Source organism: Heterodontus francisci, chromosome 36 (assembly GCF_036365525.1).
Source record: "Heterodontus francisci isolate sHetFra1 chromosome 36, sHetFra1.hap1, whole genome shotgun sequence".
Lineage (NCBI taxonomy): Eukaryota > Metazoa > Chordata > Chondrichthyes > Heterodontiformes > Heterodontidae > Heterodontus > Heterodontus francisci.
Genome location: NC_090406.1, coordinates 49180635 through 49195620, shown reverse-complemented (window position 1 = coordinate 49195620; position 14986 = coordinate 49180635). Strand labels below are relative to the sequence as shown.

The 14986-nt window shown below is 41.3% G+C and overlaps 1 protein-coding gene and 1 non-coding gene across 3 annotated transcripts in view; both read left to right on the top strand.

Moving 5' to 3' along the window:
- The window catches only part of safb (scaffold attachment factor B), a 70559-nt gene extending 61082 nt beyond the window's left edge, over positions 1-9477 (top strand). The window contains exons 20-24 of one of the 2 annotated variants that reach the window (XM_068016658.1): positions 1006-1154; positions 4407-4522; positions 6214-6280; positions 7658-7721; positions 9086-9173. In XM_068016658.1, the coding sequence (XP_067872759.1) occupies positions 1006-1154; positions 4407-4522; positions 6214-6280; positions 7658-7697 (372 nt within the window). In that variant the 3' untranslated portion in view covers positions 7698-7721; positions 9086-9173. Of the gene's footprint in view, positions 1-1005; positions 1155-4406; positions 4523-6213; positions 6281-7657; positions 7722-9085 lie in introns of both variants that reach the window. The other variant, XM_068016657.1, reaches the window with a different exon arrangement.
- On the top strand, positions 4746-4884 carry LOC137351848 (small nucleolar RNA SNORA42/SNORA80 family). The gene has a single exon (XR_010969589.1). It is a non-coding gene; the product is annotated as a small nucleolar RNA SNORA42/SNORA80 family (small nucleolar RNA).
- Positions 9478-14986: the final 5509 nt, after the last annotated feature.

Genomic DNA, 14986 nt, shown 5'->3' with positions numbered 1-14986 from the left:
GTAATAGGCACATGGCATTGAACCTGGGCATCTGAAACATTTATGTCCCTATCTTGCCCTGTCAAGGTCTCTTCACAATATGTGAAGACGAATGTCACGTAGAGCTAATGAGGAAACTGAGATGTGGGGTAAAGATTCTGAAAGTACATCTGAAGGCCAAGTTTAAGAGCACATATTAATATATCCAGGGGTTGGTGTGTATTCCAGTTCAGTTACAGAGGCACACAGATGATGAAGGTCCACAGTGCAGACAGGTGGAACCACCTGCTCTGGTATAGCATGTATCTTGCATTGATGGAGTTGGTGACAATGCATTTGAATGTGTTATATTGTTCATCATGACACTCACTCTTGAGACTTCGCCACTCACTTGAGAGTTCAGACTTGAGCTTTCGATTGTTTGACCACCTAACGATTATTCCAAGTGGAGGAATGGGAGCAGAGGGGAAGTAAGCAGTCTCTGTCTCTCTCTTTCTCAATGGCGCTGAATGAATGATTGTTTTCGTGATTATTCTTCTTTACAGACAAGTTTGACATTACTCTGTGATCTAAACCTAAATGAAAGACCAAGTGAGGGTTGATATTAAGCTCAATTTTAAAAACTTTTTTTTATTGGTGAAAGGGAAGATTCCCCAGTTTTCTGATATCGGGAGAGTCAGAAATAGTGTAATGAGTTTTGATTTTAATACCAGGAAGAGGAAAAGCACAAAGGCCGTATTTGCAACTTTGAAGGAGCAAGACAGAAGGGTTCAGAATAGCACTAACTATTCTATGGAGGGAAAGCAGCAAGGTTTTATTGTGAGGCTACCAATGTGCATTTTCCCAGGTCTCATCACTGAGCAGTAATCTGCTTCCTTATTCCAATATGGGAACTATATATTAACAGCTGTTGTTGAAAATGATGCTGATTTGAAAGAAATTGTGTTCAAAAATCAAAGCATAAAATAAGTTGTCATTCTACATAATTTTCTGAACAAACTTCAAATATTTGTATCATGTATTCAGCATTATCCTGATGGAAGACATGGAGGTGCAGAGCGTCACAGTCGTGATTCAGGGTCACAGCGAGAGGGTTGGGGCGGGTCTGGTGGTGGCTATGGACCAGACATGAAACGTGTAGGAGACAGAGGAGGAATTATCCCTCGCCAATCAAGGTAAGTGTTCCACAAACAGAGGGAGAAGGTTTGAACGTAAGTCTAGAATTGGAGGAACAAAGAACTAAGGTTAGGTACAAGGTTGGCAAAGATCAGAAGTAGGATATGGTCGTGGATGCGGTTTCTCGAAGACAAGAATATTTTGGGAGATAGGGAGCTTAGGTAGGTAGGTAAGGCTTGGAGTGATGTGTAAATGGGTTTTCTTGCATACCTATGGTGAATCTTCAAAGGAATTGGAGATTCTGGAGGAGCAGATCAAAGCATGGATAAGGATTTCAGCTGAGATGGACAAAAGGAATAGGAGTAGGTCATTCAGCTGTTAAGTCTGTTTTGTTGTTAATTTAGATTATGGCTGATCTGTATTGCAACTATACTCACCCATCTTTGTTCAGTATCCTTGATCTCCTACCTAAAAATATTTATCAATCTCAGTCTTGAAAAATTGACTTGATCCAGCATCCTTTTGAGGGAGGGGAGGTGGGGGGTGCAAGTTCCAGTTTTCCACTACCCTTGTAGTGCTTCCTAATATCATTCCTAAATGGCTTATATCTAATTAGAAGATTGTGCCTTTTGTTCTGGATTCTCCCAACAGAAATAGTTTCTCTGTATACCCTGTTGAATCATTGAGCAGTTGGGGAGGGAGATGGAATATGTGGTAAGGATATGGAACCTTTGGAAGGACCCAAATTCAGTGGCTTTGGTCTTTCCTTAATTCACTTGGAGGAGATTCTGGTTGTTGTGGAGTTGAGAGAAGTGATGGGAGATATTAAACTGGATATCATACATATTAATACCTGAGCAACATGCAACTGAGGAGGGGCTGAGAGTGACATTTTGGGGTGTATTGCTGGAAATGGGTGGGGAATGCAGGAGACAACATTGCTGCGGATGCATTGGCTCGCTGGGACAGATAAAAGTGGAGCCATGCAAGGGTATATCCACAGAAATGGGTCCATGAGTAGAGAAGGTAGAGGCATGAATAACTGCCAAAAGACAGAGGTGGTAAGGTTTCACAGGAGATACTGGTCATGGCTGCTGGTTTTGTGAGTGGAGTGTAAGGATCCATTTAGAATGTTGGGAAGCACAGGAGCAAAGAAAGGTTAGAAATTTGGTGGGCAGGTGATTGAGGGCTGAACAAGTGAGTCACATAGGAATTAGGAGCAGGAGTAGGCCAGTCAGCCCTTCGAACCTGCTCCGCCATTCAATAAGTTCATGGCTGAACAGATTACTCCACATTTCCACCTGCCCCCGATAACCTTCCACCCCCTTGCTTATCAAGAATCTATCTACCTCTGCCTTAAAAATATTCAAAGACTCTGCTTCCACCGCCTTTTGAAGAAGAGAATTCCAAAGAAGCCGACCCTCTAAGAGAAGAAATTTCTCCACATCTCTGTCTTAAATGGGTGACCCCTTATTTTTAAACAGTGACCCCTAGTTCTAGATTCTCCCCCAAGGGGAAACATCCTTTCACATTCACCCTGTCAAGACCCCTCAGGATCTTAAACATTTCAAACAAGTTGCCACTTACTCTTCTAAATTTCAGAGGATAAAGGCCTAGCCTGTCCAATCTTTCTTCATAAGACAGCCTGCCCATTCCAGGTATCAGTCTAGTAAACCTTCTCTGTACTGCCTCCAGCGCATTTACATCCTTCCTTAAAGAAGACGACCAGTACTGTACACAGTACTCCAGATGTGGTTTCACCAATGCCCTGTATAGCTAAAGCATAACCTCCCTACTTTTCTATTCAATTCCCCTTGCAATAAACGATAACATTCTGTTAGCTTTCCTAATTACGTGCTGTACCTGCACACTAACCTTTTGCGATTAATGCACGAGGACACCCAGATCCCTCTGCATCTGAGCTCTGCATTCTCTCACCATTTAGATAATATGCTGCTTTTTTATTCTTGCTGCCAAAGCGGACAATCTCACACTTTCCCCACATTATACTCCATTTGCCAGGTCTTTGCCCACTCACTTAACCTATCTATATCCCTTTGCAACCCCCTTATGTCCTCTTCACAAGTTAGTTTCCTAACTATCTTTGTGGCATCAGCAAATTTAGCAACCATACCGTTGGTCCCTTCATATAAGTCATTTATATAAATTGTAAAAAGTTGAGGCCCCAGCACAGATCCCTGTGGCACACCACTCGTTCTATCTTGCCAACCAGAAAATGACTAATTTACACCTACTTTCTGTTTCCTGTTAGCTAGCTAATCTTCTTTCCATGCCAATATGTTACACCCTACACCATGAGCTTTTCTTTTCTGTAATGACCTTTGATGTGGCACCTTATCAAATGCCTTCTGGAAATCTAAGTACAATACATCACCGATTTCCCTTTATCCACAGCACATGTAACTCTCTCAAAGAACTCCAATAAATTGGTTAAACCTGATTTCCCTTTAACAAAACCATGTTGGCTCTGCCTGATCACCTGCTATAACGTCTTTAATAATAGCTTCTAACATTTTCCCTAAGACAGATGTTAAGCTAACTGGCCTGTAGTTTCCTGCTTTCTGTCTCCCTTTTTGAATAGAGTTACATTCGCTATCTTCCGATCTAACGGAACCTTCCCCGAATCTAGGGAATTTTGGAAAATTAAAACTAACGCATCAACTATCTCACTATCCACTTCTTTTAGCACCCTAGGATGAAGTCCATCAGGACCCGGGGACTTGTCAGCCTGCAGCTCCAGCAATTTGCTCAGTACCACTTCCCTGGTGATTGTAATTTTCTTGAGTTCCTCCCTCCCTTCCATTTCCTGACTTAAAGCTAACTCTGGGATGTTAATTGTATCCTCAATAGTGAAGACCGATGCAGAGTATCTGTTCAATTAATCTACCATCTCATTATCCATTATTAATTCCCCAGACTCACTTTCTATAGGACCAATGCTCGCTTTGTTAACTCTCTTTTTTAAATATCTATAGAAACTCTTACTATCTGTCTTTGTATTTCTAGCTAGCTTTCTCTCGTATTCTAATTTTAGAGATGAGCTTGGAGATGACGGTAAGGAGGGTGGAGAACTGCAGAGTTTAGAGGGCAGGAGTTGGGGGAGGAGCAGCCAAAGCAACACCTGAATGAATATAACTTAGGTAGGCATGAAGGAAATTGAAGTTCATGTGTAAAACTTGTAGTGGCTGTGGAAATTCAGCTGAACTGTCACCCCACCTAGCATATCTCTTTTGGAAATATTTTACATATTGGCTCACTTACATTGTAAGATGTTACTTTTGCTTGTGCAGAGATAGTAGGGATTGGAACACTGATCATGGGCGGAAATTGGAAGGCCATCCAGAACGTTCTTGGCAAGCTAACTTGGATGGAGGAATGATGGGAAGAGATCACGATCGTTGGCAAGGTAACCTGTTAGGGAAGAGGAACTTGTAATGAAAAGACATCTAATGTTTTTTAATGTTAGACATATTATCCAAATTACAGCATATTATGGAGAAATGGATTAGATAGATGATGTCTGTGGGACTGAATTGTTGAGTGTGTCAGCAGGGCCATGTGAAATGTTGGAATTAAAGAGCAACCGTGTGGTTGTCTCTCTGTTGGATTGCTCTTTGCCCACTCCATAAGCATGGCAATGGATTTATGATGGGATCTATCCCATGATCTCTTCATAGTGTACTCCATGCAAAATCAAATTACTGCCCCAAACCATTGACTGGCCTGGATCCTCCATAGGCCTGCTTCACTGATCTGGGCAGTACAGTGAATAATTGGCTATTCTCACTTTAGATCTGACAAGTGTGTACTCTGTACTGAGTGTGTTGTATCAGGCTATCTAACCCCGTTGATGGGACGGAAGGTTACTGTTATGTGGAACTTTTGTCAATTTTGATATTTTCCTAAATTTAACTTGCCGTTTCAAATGATTTGTTTCCTGCTGGCTTCTTGTTGGAAGTGGATTTAGAATCTTGCTTTTATATTTGCTACGTGTGCAAACTCTACTTGAGCACTAATGTATCAACTCAATAGCAAACACACGTGATTATGATTAGGAACTTTTTGTACTTTTTTTTGGTTTAACTGTGTACAGTTTTACATTCACAAACTGTACCTCTGCGCAAATGTAGATTTTAAATAGCATTTCCTCATTAAGAGCAGACTTCACTGGGGTGGGGGGGGGCAAGAAATTAAGTTGACTTTAACAATTGCAACCAGTAATCTAGTCTCTTGAGACAACCATGCATTTGCAGCAAGTACAGTACCTATTTAAAATATAGTACAAATTTCCAGAATCCATAGCAGTTTCTTTTGTTAATATGTACTTTAGGTGAAGAAGTTTCAGGTCCCTAGTTATTGGTAAATGGTACTTTTAGTCTGTAGTAAAATGGGACAAATCTAACTCCAATTATAAGCTATTTTGAATTCATATGGTGCCTTATTAAACATTTCCAGGACATGCCACAGAACTTTAAATCCAGAGGGTTACTTTTGAAGTGCAGTCACTGATATTTATGCAAATGTGATAGCTAGTTCCACACAGCAGGTGTTTGGGAGAAGAATGTTAGTCAGGGCACTGGGAGATATCTCTACTCTCCACTGCCATGGGATTTTTTAACACTGAACTGAACACGCTGGCAAGGTTCATCTCTTTGAAAGGAATCATCCCTAGAAATGCACATCTTTCTCACCACTGCAGTAAAGTATCAGCCTAGTTTATCTGTAGCCACTTGATTCAAGCAGCGGTGCTGCCAAACTGGCATTACTGAAAGCCAAATGGCTTTAAAGTTTGTAACAGCACTGGCCTTTACAGCTTAATGAATTTGTGTGCATTGTCTAATAAGTTCTAGGACACTGAATTTCACCCTTCTGTTAGGTTGGGGAACAGGATGTTTTTGAGGTGATGCTTTGGTTCTAATTTATTTCTGTTCAGTGGCTGAAAGTATTTTCCCCTGAAATATAGTAGTGGCAAACAAACACTTAGCCACAATAAGGAATAAATTTGATGAGTTTTTCTTGAATTAACTTGAGTTTCTAATAAAAATGTCATAGATAATTGTTTTCTGTGGAGAATAACCCAGTATTCTGCTATTGTAGGAGGGGATAGGGGCATACCTGCCCAATCTGCACAAGGTCAAATGATGCAACGAGGAGGAATACCTGGGTAAGAAGAGACATGTTTTATTAAGTGAGAAGCTTATTGGCTTTGGGAGTGTTGGCTGCTGCTGAATCCTGCTGAGCACAAATCTAGTTAACAATATTTGATCAGGAGTTCTCAGTATCCTCTCTAGTATTGTTGGCAATGTGATTTATATGCAGTAATCATTGGAGTCTTGGGTTGAAACCAATCCAATTTAATGGGATGAAAGTGGTTTTTCTTTGGCTCTTGCAGGTCATCAGTGAGTTTTGGCCAGTACCTTGAGTGGTTCTGCTGCACAAAACTGCATAATTTGGCAGGCTTATTCCTGTGCTATAAGGATAGCTGATGGGGAGGGGGCAGGGGATGTGCTGAGAAAAAAATTAATCTATAGGCATCTGTTGGAGGTGAAACCGTACTCTGCATTTGGTTAATTTGTACCTGTCCTGGAAGCAAGAAATCAAAAGAAAGTCCATTCCCCAGAATGGGCATTTAGTCACCAAAAGCATTAAAATTGTTCTTATAGAACTGGGGATTTGTGCTGCTATTCCATCTCTGGACCTTACACATCAGAATATTACATTACACTACTTTCATAAATTAACCTGACATCATCTGTAAATAAAACTCAAAACTGACCAAATTTTGTGATAATTTCTTAATGGACGCCTCTGTGGCAAAAAATCTGTTTACTCATTTCCTATAAAGTGAATGCTTTCATTTAAATTAGACTTTGTTGAACTCCTTAATCAGATACTGTCTGCACGTGTATGTACATCCATTAATACAAACTGTCTTTTGTCATCATTTCTTGGGTCTTGTTCACATAATGGGAATTGTGCATATATGGTTTCCAAAAAACTAAATACCATTTTGATTTAGACTTCAAGTAAAATCTTTATTCAGTTTCATTATGGCTAAATAGCTTATGAAGCATGACTGGCTTTGTCCTGTGACTGTTCTGCATTCTACAAAATTTCCAGTTATGTCAGGCAGATTATATTTACAGAATAAATATTGTGAAGGACTTCATGTTTTCTATATAGTATCATTTTTCTGGAGTAATGTTTTATAGACGTGGGTTGATGTTTTAAAATTGTTTATATCCCTTTTTTCTGCTTCGCCATCTTTCAAACAAAACACATTTTAAAAGCAGAGAACAATCTTGGGTTAATTTTCTATTTAGAATCTTACTTGCATATCCATATGGTTACATTTTAACTTTTGCTTGAATGGTTTCAGCAGCTGTCTGTAGATGAGTGGGTGAAACTTACATCCTGCAACTGAACATGAATTTTGTTTTATAAATGAGGGTTACTTGGTAAGAAGTAAATTAAAATTGAAGTATTTGATCATGAACTACTTTTGTGAAAAGGTTGATCCCAATCCTTCTCATTTTACCAGAGCAACTGAGTTCATTTGGCATTCTCGGGACAACTTATGACTGATGTAAATATGCAGAATGGAGGTCAGTATAGTCTTCATTGCTGCTGGCATTAGTGAATGAAGTCAATGCCATTATCCATTCTGTTTTGCTTCATTTACTGAGAAACAAGTGACCACCCAAATGGACCTACTAGAAAAAATCTACGTAGACTTTAAGAAATCATAGCATATGGTCAAACATAATTATATTTGTGCTCATCAGGATTCAGCAAATTGAATTAAAAACTGCTTTAAAAAGGAGGAAGCATAGAGGAGGAGTTTCGCGGAGTGGTTGGACGTGGGTTCCAGTGTCCCAGAGGTTTCTTTTTTGAGACCACTTCTGTTCACTGTGTATATCAGTGAACTGGATACAAGACTAGAGGAAATGCTGTCCAAATTTGAAGATGCTGCTGAAATAGGAGCATAGTGAATAATTCTGAGGACTGAAGGAAGCTGCATTGGACACTGACAGGATGATAGAATGGGTAAAAAAAAAAGTAGCAGGTCTTGAGGCAATGGAGAGACTATAACACTAATTCACTAGGGTGATACAAAAACAGAAAATGTTGGAAATACTCAGGTCAGGCAGCATCTGTGGAGAGAGGAACAGAGTTAACATTTCAGGTCGTGACCTTTTTCTGATGAAATGTCATAATCTGAAATGTGTGTTTGCTAGGGTGATGCCTGGTATGAGAAAATAAATAGAGACCTGAAAAATTGGGACTGCTTTTGTTAGAAGAGGAGATTAAGGGGTGATTTGAAAGAGGTATTGAAGGCAAGAAACAGCATATAAAGAGACAGATCATTTCTAGTGTGAGGGGTCTAGGACAAGGGGATGTGGATATATGGTTAAAAGTAAGAGAAACATGAGGCTGTACTAGTTGGTGATTGAATTAGCCTATGTCAACATTTAAGAATGTTAGTTGGTTGAAACCAAGGAGAATAAAAGGGTATGGGAATAGGACGGGCACATTGGGATAAGGTCCACTGTTTATGCGAAGAGTAACCACCACCAGGGACTAGTTCATTAATTCGGTAGATGACTGAGGCTCGGATTTCCTGCGTAGAATATATTTCCCCACAGCAACTTCAGTATTAATAAAAAGTTTCAGATTATAACTTGTTAGTTTATGTGCCGGTGAGATTTCATTATTATCTCGGATCTTTGCTTGTAGTGTAGAAAAAGTTTTAATTTGAGGTCTGTGAACCAGTAGTATGATTATTAATGGTTCTGCTAAATGTAATAATTGCCTTGTCCTATCAACAGATTTTCTACTGGTTTGTAGAGGTCTGATTTTTGTTGGGGCTTGTAACACTTTATGTGGACCTACTTTGGCTTGTTCATATTTAGCTCTTGGCATGTTCATCAGTGCCACTGAATTGAGAGACAATATCCTTTTTCCACAGGCATGGAGTATTTGTGCAAGCGGGGACCCAGCAAGTTGGTGGTCAACCGATGAGCCGCACTGTCCAGATGATGGCAGGCAGTGGCATACAAGGATCAGGCAGCTTTGGTGACCAAGATCGACTGCAGAGATTGTCCAATGATCCCCGCCTCCAGCGTCGCTACTAGATCTTGTTTCTATTAACTGATTTTAATGTAAAGGAATCTTTAATAGTGGTGCGTAGTGCTAATCACAGTACCATGTTCTTGTGTATTTTTGTTTACTGCCTCTGAAACCAGAATTGTTTTGGAATTAATGATCATTTCATGGTTACTTTATTGTTAAAGTACTTGTATTGAGCCTAGACTCTGAAAGAGTCGCTTCAATTTTCCATAAATAAAAGTTAAAAATGAACTGGGTGCCTGAGTTGAATTTTAGGATTCGTTGCGAATTGTGGGGCTCACCTTTTTGATGATGTGACTGCCCATGATGTTTTCTAGTATGTTTAATGTCTGACTGCTAACACTTGAATTTTGGTTCTAGTGGTGCATTATTAAAAGGAATGGCTTCTGATGCACTTTCTAGCCTTTTCCTTCTCTTCCACCTGGTCCCCAAATAACATGACCTCTTGAGAGTTTATTTTGAAATTCATTTTGAGATGCAGAAATGTACCTTCCAGTGTCAGAGTATGCTTTGGGCCATCATCCTACATAACACTGCATTTTAACTTACCCTTGGACCCTGTTTCGTTCGTTATGTCGACCGTAATATTCTTGTAGCTCTGCACACTTTGGATGGACAAAGTTCTGGCAGATCTGCTTTCAGCTATCTTCCTAATTTTGAAATTGCATCTTCTGGTATTTGAGCTCTTCAGAGAAGAGTTGCTGGCTCATTTTTTCCCCAATTTATTTCTTCTACTTCAGTTAGATTACATTGAAGACCCCTCATCCAAAGAAAAGAACATTTACTTAACCTTTCCTCACTAAATTAGTGATGCTGGAATCTTTGTTGGTTTCCTCATTAACTCTCGAGTAGGTAAATGTTCAAGTAGGTGAGCAGGATAGCACACTACACCAAATGGGGATCTAGCAAATTCCTTGTAAGCCGCAGTGGAAACATCTTTCTTTATCCTTGGTCCCTCTGTTGTTGCAACCTTATGCGTTTTTATACAGTATACAAGCTCTTCTTTCATAAATTTATCTACTCACCCAGAACTTTGGGTATCTTTGGTTCCTTGTACCTGTATTAGTTGCTCTCACTTATTTGCATTGAATTACATCTAATACCTGTTATCCAGAAGATCCAGTCCTACTTTACCGTCGTTCTGTGTTGATTTGTTCTGCTGCTCTATTTTGGTCTGTGAACTTGTCATTGATATACATAGCAAGGATACCTGGTCTGTTTTTCTGTTTTAAAACTATTTAACTTGAAATATGGTAGTGGAGGATTGAGATGGGGTGGGGGGGGGGGGGGGGGGGGTGGTGGCGGTGATGGGGAAGAGCACATTTATGTAGGAAAGCAAAGTGCTTTAGGGGGCATCAGTAAGAAGTTTGCAGATGATATGAAAATTGGCCCTGTGATTGATAGTGAGGAAGAAAGCTAGACTGCAGAAAGTTACCAATGCACTGGTCAAGTGGGCAGAAAAATGGAATTCAATCCAGAGAAGTGTGAGGTAATGCATTTGGGGAGGACAAACAAGACAAGGGAATACATAATAAATGGTAGGATTCTGAGAAGTGTAGAGGAACAGAAGGACCTTGGACTGCATGTCCACAGATCCCTGAAGGTAACAGGACAGGTAGATAAGGTGGTCAAGAAGGCATATGGGATACTTTTAGCCAAGGCCCAGAGCCTTAGATCAGGGAGGGTATGCTAGAGCAGCCTCACAGCTCCAGAGACCCGGGTTCGATTCCGGGTACTGCCTGTGCGGAGTTTGCAAGTTCTCCCTGTGTCTGCGTGGGTTTTCGCCGGGTGCTCCGGTTTCCTCCCACATCCAAAGACTTGCAGGTAATAGGTAAATTGGCCATTGTAAATTGCCCCTAGTGTAGGGAGGTGTTAGGGAATGTGGGATTACTGTAGGGTTAGTATAAATGGGTGGTTGTTGGTCGGCACAGACTCGGTGGGCCGAAGGGCCTGTTTCAGTGCTGTATCTCTAAAATAAAAAAAACTGTATAAAAGATTATTAGACTGCAACTAGTGTACTGTGTAGAGTTCTAGTCATGCATTACAAGAAAGATGTGATGATACCACAGAGGAAATGGATGAGGATGTTGCTAGGAGTGGAGAATTTTAGGTACAAGGTAAGGTTGGATAGGCTGGTGTTTTCTTTGGAACAGAAGATTTAATTGAGGGACCAAGATAGAGTGGATAAAAAGGAGCAGAGAGATCAATAATCAGGGGGCATAGATTTAAAGTAATTGGTAGAAGGATTAGAGTAGTTTTTTTCACTCAGTGGGTGGTGGGGATCTGAAACTTTGCGTGAAAGGGTGGCAGAAACATCTAATTTTAAATAACACTGGGATGTGCACTTGAGGTTAAAGGACTACTACCTGACCCAAATCCGACGACGTGTCTGGTTTGGCTTGGGTCGGTCCGGGCACATACGGTAAGTGCTACAACAAAAACAAATGCTGGAGTCACTCAGCAGGTCTGGCAGCATCTGTGGAAAGAGAAGCAGAGTTAACGTTTCGGGTCAGTGACCCTTCTTCCGAAGAAGGGTCACTGACCTGAAACGTTAACTCTGCTTCTCTTTCCACAGATGCTGCCAGACCTGCTGAGTGACTCCAGCATTTCTTGTTTTTGTTTCAGATTTCCAGCATCCGCAGTATTTTGCTTTATTTTACGGTAAGTGCTATGCCAGTAAGTATTAAAAATAAATAAACCCGAGCTAGGAGTCTGGGACGAAACGGAGTCTGCACAGTGAGTGAGTGCCATCACTATGATGTCATCACGCACACGTCGGAAGTTAAATAAAGGGATGGTAGGGCTCTGGTCTGCTGTGGATCGGTCAGGTTCTTTTTCCTGACCTGAGCAGGCCTTTACTTGAGGTGCCTTAACCTACAGGGCTACTGACCAAGAGCTGTAAAGTTCTTTTACAGCTGATACAGACAGGATTGGCCAAATGACCTGTGCTGTAAATCTTTCCATTTCTGTGCAGTGAGATTGAATAAACTGATAGAGCAGTGGCTGTTAGGCAGACCACGTAGTAGGGTAAACTGGTAGATGATGGGGCATGCAATAGGTTGGGTTGCAAAGTACAACTGAGGGCAGCCAAAGAATATAGGTGTACCCATCTGTGGATTTGCAGATAGAACGGTTTTTAAAATCTCTCAGGTCAGGTGAAAATAGAACTGAAATTAAAGAATGACACAAAATATTGGAAATACTCAGGTCAGGTAATATCTGTCACAATTGGGTATAGTTAAGAGATGTTAGGTAGAGCGTAGCTACCCGACCGGGGCCGATGTGTCGGGTTTGGGTTGGGTCACTCTTCCAGGTCAGACACGGTGACAGCCAGGACGTCAAGGCAGGAAACATGCATTTGGACTCCCTAGTCTGCAGTGAGCGATTCCATCCAAGGTATAGCACGACCTCTTCAATAAAGTTGATTATATTCTGGTGGTCAGGTGGGGCGTGGGAAAAAGTCATAAGACTCTGGTCAGGTTTCATTTGCAGACCCAGCAGTCCTTTAATGTTGGGTTTTAAGTAAGTACAGAGGCAGGAATGAGGTGGGAAGGGAAAAGGGATAAAGAACAAAAGGGAAGGTCTATGATGGGGTGGAAGGCAGGAGCGATACCATACTGAACTAAATGTGGTCGGGAAACAAAATCCAGCCAGGTTGCATCAAATGTGATGGGGAGAAGAGCGCCAAATAAGAAGGCTCTTGGGGAGGAAACTGCGTTTGGTCCATGGGAGTGGGAATCAAAAGTTGGTTCGGTGGCATTACTGTATAAGCTGGATTGTCAAGTACTCTCCTCCCTAATTGCCTTGCCTTTTACCACCATGGATCTGTACAGCACTTGACATAAACCTTCTATAAGTGGGAAGTTACTGAAATGGTTTCATAACTGGCTGGATGAAAGCCTGTGATATGGGCTCTGGCAGAAAGTGGCAGAGTCAGCCAGCAAGAATGAACACCATGATACTGTACAGTTGCTCTTGCCACTGATGGGGTCGAAATTTGTCTTGGGTGTTAGAGTAAAGCACCCATATGCCTGGCCCAATATTCGTGAGCTGAATATTGAGTGGGGCCTATGGCAGGCTGCCAAAGCAATGCCACTGGTTTTTTGTTCATGGCCAAGATGAATCTCTACTCCAGTATCTCTGCTTTAGTAAACTACTGCCACATGGCATAAAGATTTCTCAGCAGAGGTTTGCATATATAAAACTTCAAAGTATATGATGGCAAATGCTGTAAAACTAGGTATTTTTGTGCTAATTTTTTATGGGACTGCTCACTTTGCAAATACAGGAAGTTAAATTTACTTTGGAATGACGAAAGTGACTCTTAAAATTTGCTGATGACTTCAAGGTGGAGATGTTGGAAACAGTTCAGTTACTCAGGTTTAGAGGGATCTAGATGTGAGAGATGTTGGGCTGCGAAATGGGAAATCAAAATCAGTGTCAGCAAGAGCAAAGTGAAGAGTAGGGAAGGAGAATAAACATAAGTTACATTAAATAGATAGGATGTAGGATACAACACAGGATAAGAAACTGAGGGAATTGGGCAGCTTGTTATGAGTTGGTTCATTACCAATGAGGGTAAAATGTGCATTTCAGAATACTAATCACAGGAAGGACATGATGGCTCTGAGAAAAGAGCAGCAAAGGGCCACCTATCTTGAACTTCGCACCAGACATCTAAGCAGGAGAGAAGAAAGGGAGGGATCTGATTGTGGGATTCAACATCATTAAAGGTATTGACAAGTTAAATGATGAGAAAGTGTTTACTGTGGTCCTGGGACTAATGAGGGAATGGGATGGAGCTCTGAAGAGGGAAGGTAAATGGATAGCCCTTCATGCTATTTTGCTTCGATTTCACTCACTGGGTACCCAGTGAAACATCTGGTCTTCCCCAGATCTCTGATGGGTTCAGAGGATAGACTGGAGACCGAGTGTGGTGAAAATGAGTCTCTGCCTCACGGAGTGGTTGACACAGATAGCACTGACATACTTAACAAGAGACGTGATGCATACCTGAGGGATATGGGGCAAGGTAATTAGAGTGGAAGGAGGCTCGTGTGGCATATATACACCAGTTAGCTTGAATGGCTGTTCCTGTGATGTAGAACCACCTGTCTCGTTCACCAATGTCCTTGAGGGAAGGGAATCTGCTGTCCTCACCTGGTCTGGCCTACATGTGACTCCAGACCTACAGCAATGTGGTTAACTCTTAACTGCCCCCTGAAATGGTCGCACAAGCTACTCAGCTGTCATGGGCAATTAGGGATGGGCAACAAATGCTGGCCTTGCCAGTGGCACCCACATCCCATGAAAGAATTTTTTTTAAATTCCATGCTTAGATAATTTTACCTCCCTCTGGATGTTTGACCTTCTGATTTCTGGGTGTCTATCTCAGCAGGCAAAAGACCTAAAATATCAGAGGCCTACAGTTAAGTTCAAATTTCCTTCCCCTTCTGTCAGAACTAGGCCCCACCAGGATATGGCCCTGTGTTGGGGCAGGAAATATTAGCACACCCAGCACTGGACGGAAGCAGTACATTTTGGGTGCCATGGCAGAGGTGGAAATGTGCTGCTTCGTATCAGAATCTGGAGCCTGATATCTGAGTGAAGAGCAGTAAGACTCCCTGGATGAGGTAGTCTCGCTCTGCTTCACTTCAAAATTAATGCAACCCTTAACACCCAATAAATACTGCACAAATGTATTATTAGTACAAAGCCAACTGCTTCACATTGACAGTAA